We start from the raw sequence: 9,644 nt of genomic DNA, 5'->3' as shown, positions 1-9,644 counted from the left end.
GGTGAAAACTTTTGAACAAGATGTCCAAATTTGTCTTATTTTGTTTAAATATCTAATTTTTTCATTTAGTACTTCCCTTCAGAAGCTACAGAAGATACATGTTTCCCGGAAGACAAATTAAGTAAAATTTATCTTGATCTTCAAATTCAAAAAGTTTTCTCCCTCCGGCTCTTAATGCATCGTGTTTCCTTTTGGAGCATCAGTGAATGTTTGAACCTTATTTAATAGTTGAGTTTGAGTCCCTCAAATGTCCTCAGTGTGAAAAGATGGATCTCAAAATCACAGTCACTGCTGGAAAGGGTTCAAATATGCAAAAGATGCTGGAAAACTGAGGAATATGCAGGATCTGGAGGATTTTTCTGAAGAACAGAGCTCAGTTTAACAGTTCAGGACAAACAGGACTCATGAACAACCATCACAAATCATAAAAACAGCCGTGGATCATCCAGGTAACCTCACACAGTATTGAGAATCAATGGTATGTACATTTCTGAACGGGTCATTTTTATAAATTCAGCTATTTTTTGACTATATGTAAACATCTTTTATGCAAAATATCTTATTCAGGACAATACTAAATAAAAAAGAACACACATTTTGCATTTTCCCTCTTATTTTGTTAAAATTATTAACATTTTGCAGATTCTGCAAGGGGTATGTAAACTTTTGAGCACAACTGTATTCTATACTAGATATACTAGTGTATATGAAATACTGTTGTATTTGGTACATGCAACTTAGATTGTTTTATTGTAAATGGGAAAAAAAAGTCATTTATTTAAACAAATTTATTGTCAATACAGAATGCATCCATAAATTAACAATGGTGTAGAATCTTTTTGCTAATTTGCAGTGAAAATATAAGGCATTTTATTTAGAACATTTTAGTGAACATTTACAAAGTATATGGAAATAACAAACATTCAAACTCTTGTCCGACATCAGTCCTTGGTTGCAAATGCATTTGCCTCTTGTACTTATTTTTGGGTAGTTTCCGCTCTCTGCTCCTCAGTGTCTGGCTTGAGCTCTTGATCTGGTGCAGTTGGAGGTTTTCTGGGCAGCTCAAATACAGGCCTGTATATATACACACCTCCCACCACTCCGACCAGAGTAGCAAATGCAATCTGATTAAAGGGAATCCGTCTTCCAAACATGATCTTATGTTATGAAGAAACAGAAGAACCCATAAGAGACACAAAACATCCCACTCCTAAAAAAAAATACAAAATGTGTGTTCACTGCATATTGTATATCAGATCTTCTTCGGCTGTTTGTGGTATTTTGCGTAAGCATAAATGATGTGCAATTGCATCTGTACAATACAGTACATGAGCATGTATAGTAAGTTAGATAACAATATTCACTTACGCTAAATGTGAAGAAACTTATCGCAGGAACATTATAAGGCTACGACAACATTCAACACATGTATATCTTAATTTTGCAATTAATGTTTTTCTCACTCACCCTGATGGTTTCAATCCTTTCCAGTTATTTTAAAAGAGTTTTTAGAGAAGTCTGCAGTTAAAACACATGTAAGACAAGGACGACCGTGCGACTACGGCAACTCACGCAGGCCAAATGCGACGTGTACATTTCCGCATTTCAATTTTTTCAACATACATTCATAATAAGGTGTTAGAACATATTTTTATGAACCACGAATCATATGTCAATAAACTTTATTATAAAAAAAATTATTATAAACATTACATATTAAGCGTTAAAAGACCTGCATTTACGTCGTTATTACATATTCATGAGGTCATGTGAGACGCCATGACCAAAACACGGAATGGTTCACACTCCAGTCCAGTTGGTGGCGGTAAAACCCCTTAAGTTGGCTTGTCAACCACCATTAAATCGTACAAGAAGAAGATGACCAAAACACGGAAATAGATCTACTAGTGTTTAAATCTTTAAATTTATGGTAGAAAACGCTCCGTAAATGCGCCAGAAAATGAACATTTACAGCCGGAGTTAAAATGCTGAACATTGAAACTCATTTGAGGTTTATGTGGAGAAATGGAAAAGATTCGAGACCGCTTCAAACAGAACAAATCCTCATGTGAACCAGTGAGACTGAGAAAGAGGAGCTCCATTCTGTACAGCACAGATGAAAAGAGACCTCAAACACTTGGTGAGAGTCTTCCTGAACCTGGGCTTTAGACTCCTTCTGGAGCAAATCATATAATAATAATAGAAAGTCATATAATAGATAACAATTGAATAACAAAAAGTGGCAAGTTAGATTCTGGGACCTTGTAACATGAAAACTCAAGATTGCTTTCCCTAAATAGACAGTTTTGCTCACATAGATCGTTAACTTCATATATATATATATATATATATATATATATATATATATATATATATATATATATATATATGTATATGTATATGTATGTATATGTATATGTGTGTGTGTGTGTGTATAAGTATTTATCATTTATTAATTTAATCTATTTGCATTTAAATGGTAAAGTATGTATCGATGATAGTATTTCTTACAGTGAATTTAGAATGCTAATATATATTTTTTTAAATCCAATGAAACTCACATTAAAAATTAATTAGAGCTACAACTAAAATAAAAAAGTCAATTTATCCAAAAATCCATTATATTAATCAGCATTATATTGGCCACCAGTGACCCTGCTCTCAAGATTTTGGCATCAGCCATAAAAAAACACTTGGGATTCTACTTCTAATGCACCTGCTAACATTAGAAATGTGCTCTAATTTTGTAATTTCTGCAGAATTCTATGGCATCAGTATCACAGTTTTCATTGTCATATTCCGCCTGCTCAACTGCTTCCTGGTGCAGACCAGCTTCGTCCCAGATGAGTACTGGCAGTCGCTTGAGATTTCCCATCGAATGGTCTTCAGATATCCTTGCTTATGACCTGAACTGCAAAATAGTTGTTTGGTTTGAATATAATACTTGAGAAACATTAACTGTAAATGAGATCCTTAACCTGTTTCTCACTTATGGCTACGAGACCTGGGAATGGAAGGAAGGCATCCGAGGATATTCTTATCCTCTCCTGTTCGCTCTGATGTATAAACTCCTGTATCTGATGAATTATGACACAGCGTATCTGTTGGTAAGACTTCAATGTATTATATTGACAGCAAGTGTAATGTTTCCTTAACATGAATACCTGTTTCTGCAGGTGTTTTTGCCGCGTGTTTTCCAGGCACTGCTGGCTGCATATGCCGACGTGAAGCTGTACCGCCTCGTCCAGCAGTGGGAATCTCCAGATGTGGCCAAATGGACAGTAAGATGATGTACCTTCCATTGCTAATCAGATATTGGGCAGATACACAAGCTGTGCATTAAGTTTGAATGCTTTGTGTTCGTACCACTCACTTCTGCTGTGTTTTCTAAGTGTTTCTGTCAGCTGTGTTCATGGTTCACCTGGTACTGCTGCAGTCGGACTCTGACCAACACCATGGAAACGGTTCTGACCACCCTGGCGCTTTGCTTTTACCCGTTACCTGGCTCTAAAATGCACAACAGGTGCATAATTTAATGTCATATCTACATACTAGAGCTGCACGATTTTGGATAAACTGGGAATCTTGTTTTTTTTTTTCTTTCTTTTTTTTTTTTTTAAATCACGATTCTCCCAAAACAAAATAACATGTAATTTTCTAGAAGTTCTGACATTGCTGCTGTCTATTTAAAAAAGAAATATATATATATATATATATATATATATATATTAGGGGTGACCCTGAATAGTCGACGATTCGAATCTTCGATAGGAGGAGCCTGATTCGACTACCAATCTCACAGTCGAATCGTTGCAGTGTTATGAGAAGAGATGTGTGGGCGCTCAATATCTGATTTTACATAGAAATTGCCTACCGGTTCTTTCCCAATTGGTTAATATACAGCCTATTGTGTGTGATACTTTAAATAAAAATGTGAAAAGAAAGAAGCTTTTAATAAATATTTTGAATGTGCGTGAATAAATCCAACCTGTGACCGATTTAAGTTTCACTTCCATGATCCGTGACCGGCAGATGAGCATCTTTACGGCAGGGATTAAATCTTCAACAATGTCTGGGATAAAGTGTACAATTTGATGCACTTTGAAATGGTAAAAGATGATCAAAAAAAACGTATGATGCAAGTTGTGCCAACAGCTCATGTCCTAGAACTCAACAACGACAAACACTGCGGCGCGCTTCTGCCGGCCAACGGGCTGACTATAGCGCGCTATTTTAAAAGACTCAAACGGACACAGGCAGATCGCGTGAAAGACTGGATTTTTGTCTCTCAATCAGGTAGGGTAGCTACAAGTGATTTCAAACTATTTCAGCCGCTTGTAATTTGATTTTTGGATGCTGTTAATGTTTAGCTAAAAAGACTGCCACTCCAGTTTAGTGTTTATTGCCTCTGCAGTTAAAAAGACAAGTTGAATTCTAGCTATACTTTAATTATTATAACAATTTCTTTAATTTTAATTTATTTATTGATCACTCTGGGTTATCTAATTTGACTATTTCTGGCTTGTGTTTTGAATAGCTATATGTTCCCCTGAACTTCAGGCATTTTGCAGTTTGACTTGATCATATTTAATTTTTTTAATTAGGCTATTTTCATTTATTAGAACGTTATATTCTGTCCTAATTCAATTCTGTAAATTAATGTTTGATTAAAAAATATATATATATATATTAATTATAATATATATTTTAAAATTAAATTAATTGGTTTTTTTTGTTTGTTTTTTGGTGCATCAATGTTGCGCTGTAGATTAGTTAAAGCTTGCTCCCACAGACAATTTGGCTGATGTAATTTGATTTGCCGACATATGATATGTATATCTATCTGCAGTGTGGCTTTTCTGCAGTTATATATATATATATATATATATATATATATATATATATATATATATATATATATATTTTAAAGTTTATTGATCCAAAATGTTTTTAGGCATATTCATTTTCTTCTATATCTTTGAGAGTGTTCTGTACATCGTGGCTGTGAATGTTTATCCACATTGCCTTTCATTTGTTTAAAAAAGATAAAATCATTGTCAGTTTCGTCTATCACTTGACAGGCAGTTTGGTCGGTTTATTAGAAAGATGTTTCTCTGTGCTGTGTGTGAAATAAAATAAAAGTTGTCTTAAGCCGCGGGTAGACTATAGCCAGGCCTTAGTTCATTTTCCGTGTCCCGCTCCATCTCGTGCACAGTTCAGCGCGCGAACCTTTCAAAGACCGTGCACACTTTCTAGTGGACTTTCTAGTGGACCCCCCCCCCCAATATATATAAATTAATGATTCAATGAGTCACTCAGAAAGACTCGATGAATCATTGTTTCTGAACAAATCTCTTGGATGAGTGATTCAATGACAAATACATTTTAAGTCACTTGTCGCCACCTACTGGTATAACAATGTAATGGATACAATATTTATTTGAAGCTTTATTTTAGTCGCTACCGTAGACATCAGTGTTTATATCTGAACTAGAAAATTTTATCCCAGTACTTCTGTGATAATTTGAATTTTGTAACAGAAATAAGGATATTTTGTGTTTGAGAAGGCTGAAAAGACCATATATGACAACTGATCTCTCTGTCTCAGCAGCAGCACCAACAAAGATTTGAATCACTGTGATTTGTACTTGTCAAAGGTTTAAAGGTAGGGTAGGCAATATTGGAGAGGCTACCAATAGCAAGCTAGCTTTGAAAGCATAAGATCCCACCCTCAAGGAGTTAAACAGATCGTAGTTGTGTTTTGCGGATTAACTGCTAAGTTTCACCTTCAATTGAGTGCTCGCGCACTGTTATCTGTGTGCACTTAAATCAAGAGCTCAGTCTTTTACCGATTAATCGTGCAGCTCTACTACACACTAGTGATTGCATAAAATTTTCAGAGACTCATAGGTGGATTTTTTTGGGTTCTCTCCTATTTAGCTGGAAATATTTGTGTCTGGTGTCCTTGGCCATAGTCATCCGTCCCACAGCTCTGATCGTCTGGCTTCCTCTGCTGTTCTATCATTTCTGTGGGGAACAGAACAAGCTGAAGCTCATCACACAGCGATGCATCCCCATTGCGTACATGTTGCATTTGTTTTCACTTGTAGTTTGGATACCAGCGATAATCTTTGTTGGGTCATGATTGTTTCCATCATTTGTGCAGGGCTCTTGCACTGGCCGTCTCGACACTGATAGACTCTGTGTTCTATGGAAAGGTATTTTCTTTACTGCTTTTGCAAAAATAAAAATAATGTGAATTGCTCTACTGAGCAAAAAGCCCAAGACAAAAAAATTATTTTTATTTCAAACACTACCGGTTTTGGAGAAATGGATAGTGTTGTTTACAAAGTCCGTAAAGATCATGCAGAGGTCATATTTCAAAACCCAAATCAAAATACGTGAATCAGTGTAATTTCATATAATAATATAATACTATTATAGTATTTATTAATATTTTGAAATTATCTTCTAGATTTTCATTTTACTTGAAGTTTTAGTGATTTTGTTATGTGCTGTTGTCATTTTTATCAGTTTTTATTTGTTTCAGTTTTAGTAATTTTAGCACTTCAACTAAAACTTATTTTCAATTCTAATTTGCATTTAAGTTTTTCATCTAATATTTTATATTTGATCTAATTTAAGCTTCATTTTTAATTAACAAAAATGTTTTTAAAATAGTTTTAGATAAGAATAACAATGACATGAATGTCAACTGTATATTTCAAATATAAAGTATCTACAAATTTCTTGCACTGAATATAATTAAATTCCAAAACAAAACAAGCAAACAAACAAACAAACAAACAAAAAAAAAATAATGAGATAATCATCAAAATCTAAAGTAAAACATCTGGACATATAAGAATTAGGGAGGAAAATGTGCTTAATTTCCAATCTTTATGAAAAATAATAATTAGTTTATTTAAGGAAGAAACATAACCTTGACATGTTCTCGACAGTCTTTATGAGATTCAGGCATTTGAAAACATGAAGCTTTCAGGCATAGATCGAAGTATGAATTGCATGTATCATCAGAATTACCATTATGTGTTTGTATTTCTATAGTGGATCCTGGTCCAATGGAACTTCCTGAAGTTTAATGTGCTGCACAATGTGGCGGAGTTTTACGGAGCTCATCCGTGGCACTGGTACTTCACTCAGGGTCTGCTGGTCGTGATCGGACCTCACATACCGCTCTTCATGCACGGTTGTTCATTGGCCACCAAAAAGCACAGAATCCTGCTAATAACCATCTTATGGACTACAGCCATTTACAGGTGCACTGAGAAAATGTGTCATGCTTACAGACACATACAGAGTCAGGCCAAGATGCCATAGCATTGTGTCAGCAACTTCTGCATGGTTTTGCTTCAGAAAATGTAAAAATCTTTATTTAGCTTATGAAATATGCTTTTTGCAGTTTGCTCGCACATAAGGAGTTCCGGTTTATTTATCCAGTGTTGCCATTCTGTATGATATTTTGCGGTGAGTATTTCGGCCTGAGTATTTATCAGTATGTATATAGATTTTAAACCGTTCTGAAGGTCTTCATGTGTTCTTACTGTGACAGGTATGTCTTTAGCGAAGCTACAAGCATGGAGGAAAACTGCTGCTGGTGCACTGCTGGTGCTCAATCTGTTTCCTGCCTTATATACGGGTTTAATTCACCAGCGTGGATCTCTGGATGTCATGCATGACATACAACGGCTGTGTGACATCAGTGACTCTCAGAACACACCTGAGCTGCTGTTCCTCATGCCCTGTCACTCCACACCACTGTACAGGTGAGCATATGCATATTTAGTGTCTGAACACATTAGAAAACGTGTTAGAATGGTATTCTTGGATGTACTTTATAAATGTCATAGTGCATTAATCCTGTAAATCCTAGAGAAAAAAAATAATAAAAAATTGCATATTTGTTTTTTGTTGAGCATCATATTAGATTAATCAAGGTTTTATGACTCATATAGTATGATGTAGTATGATTATGGATGGGAAAAAAACACCTCAGTTTTATTCAGAAGCCCAAACTGAGCAAAAATATGCAGTAGTGCAGTTGCTGATAATTTCATGGCCAAAAATATGAAAATTGTAATGTAAAACAGTGAGATTTTTATAACAGTATAGCGACTACTTGCATAAAATGCATATAAATATAAGTTGTCACTCTATATCTGCCAATCATATGTCTTAGTAAGATGATATTTAAAGGATTATCACTTTCAAATAAAATTTTCCTGATAATTTACTCACCCCCATGTCATCCAAGATGTCCATGTCCTTCTTTCTTCAGTTGAATAGAAATTAAGGTTTTTGATGAAAACATTCCAGGAATATTCCATTTATTCCAGTTCCATTTTTAAGTAGAATAGGGAAGGCGTAGGACATACAGCATAAGCTGAACATTTCTCAAAAGCCTGATGGACAGTGTTGCCAGAATTGGGCTACTTTTACACTATTGCCGCGGGTTGTTTTTCATGTCCGCGGGTTGAATCGACCCAAAATAACGTGATATTTGGCCCCTGGAATGCGATTTTAATGCGATTTTTACTGTGGGACCCCCCTGAAATGTAATTGGGCCAGTTTTGAGGAGCAATTGGGCAGGTTTTGTTGTGAAAACCTGGCAACCCTGCTGATGGGTATGATATTTGTTACATTTTTTTTTTTTTTTTTTTTTAAAGAAAAATAATGTTCATATGTGTGTATGGATAATCAAGTAAACCAAAGTTGCTTCAGTCCAGTAAGTGTTTAACATGAAATATTACTAGCAATATAAAAGTTCTTATGTTTACTTTATAAAAAACAGTAAAGTTTTAATAGCAAAAACATGTGAACCATGACCTGAAGACATTTTTACAATTAAAAGGCCTTTTTCTGGCTAAAAAGTATAAACTATCAATCAGATGATAGAAGACATGTAGTAGATGATGTACAAAAACTTTTTTTCAGCAAAGTTTTGATCATGTTGATCATTTAGAGGACTTCAAAATTGTATATCAATACAGTAGCCTTCATAGGGTTAAAGCAATAACATGATGTGACATCATGGTTCCACTTATGTTTTCCAGTCACCTACATTGTCCCCTCAAACTGCGTTTCCTGGAGTGTCCACCTGATCTTACAGGAAATGAGGAGTATGTGGATGAAGCAGCTATGTTCTTCTCAAACCCTCTTCACTGGCTCAGAACGTCCTTTCCATCTCAGTCAACGTTACCTTCACATATAGTGCTGTTTGACTCCCTGGAGAAGGTAAAAGATCGAAAACAATGAAATGCAGTCAAACGCATTGAACACAAATGCTGCAGGATCTACATTTTAATACTTGCTTTTAGAAATGTAATTAAATATGTCAGTTATTTTCTCTATACTAATTTTGTTTTTCTCTTTTAGGAAATTGCAGAATTCCTAGAAGAAAACCGATTTACCAAACAAGCTGAAATTTTCCACACTCACTTTCCTGAAGGTCGACTGGGAAAGAACATATTAATATACAACAGAGGATCTAGACTAAAGATGAATTAATTTTCATTGTTTGAAAATGTACAACCAATTGCAAACTTATATAAAGACTTGCTTTATTTTTGTTACATTGTCTCTTTGATTTCACACCAGACTTGCAAACACTTTTCCAGTGTAAG

At 34.9% G+C, this 9,644-nt stretch overlaps 2 protein-coding genes across 2 annotated transcripts; one reads left to right on the top strand and one right to left on the bottom strand.

The window, feature by feature from the left end:
• Positions 1-727: 727 nt before the first annotated feature.
• On the bottom strand, positions 728-1,207 carry LOC125253688 (protein PIGBOS1). Its single transcript, XM_048167695.1, has one exon. The coding sequence runs from the start codon at positions 1,152-1,154 to the stop codon at positions 978-980; it is 177 nt and encodes a 58-aa protein (XP_048023652.1). The 5' UTR covers positions 1,155-1,207; the 3' UTR covers positions 728-977.
• Positions 1,208-1,791: 584 nt separating this feature from the next.
• Positions 1,792-9,593, top strand: pigb (phosphatidylinositol glycan anchor biosynthesis, class B). Its single transcript, XM_048167694.1, has 12 exons — positions 1,792-2,140; positions 2,760-2,889; positions 2,990-3,107; positions 3,177-3,281; positions 3,393-3,523; positions 5,941-6,081; positions 6,167-6,218; positions 7,069-7,280; positions 7,424-7,488; positions 7,574-7,787; positions 9,075-9,255; positions 9,397-9,593. The coding sequence occupies exons 1-12, from the start codon at positions 2,026-2,028 to the stop codon at positions 9,526-9,528; spliced, it is 1,596 nt and encodes a 531-aa protein (XP_048023651.1). The 5' UTR covers positions 1,792-2,025; the 3' UTR covers positions 9,529-9,593.
• Positions 9,594-9,644: the final 51 nt, after the last annotated feature.

Source organism: Megalobrama amblycephala, linkage group LG19 (assembly GCF_018812025.1).
Source record: "Megalobrama amblycephala isolate DHTTF-2021 linkage group LG19, ASM1881202v1, whole genome shotgun sequence".
NCBI lineage: Eukaryota > Metazoa > Chordata > Actinopteri > Cypriniformes > Xenocyprididae > Megalobrama > Megalobrama amblycephala.
Note: the sequence above shows the minus strand (reverse complement) of the source record. Positions and strands in the feature narration are given on the sequence as shown.

Excerpts from the sequence above, each read along its gene's own strand:
- LOC125253688 (XM_048167695.1), bottom strand. The coding sequence starts at position 1,154 with ATGTTTGGAAGACGGATTCCCTTTAATCAGATTGCATTTGCTACTCTG.
- pigb (XM_048167694.1), top strand. The coding sequence starts at position 2,026 with ATGGAAAAGATTCGAGACCGCTTCAAACAGAACAAATCCTCATGTGAA. Across the intron at positions 2,890-2,989 it reads TCCCATCGAATGGTCTTCAG|TTATGGCTACGAGACCTGGG; the intron begins ATATCCTTGCTT and ends CCTGTTTCTCAC. Across the intron at positions 9,256-9,396 it reads TGTTTGACTCCCTGGAGAAG|GAAATTGCAGAATTCCTAGA; the intron begins GTAAAAGATCGA and ends TTTCTCTTTTAG.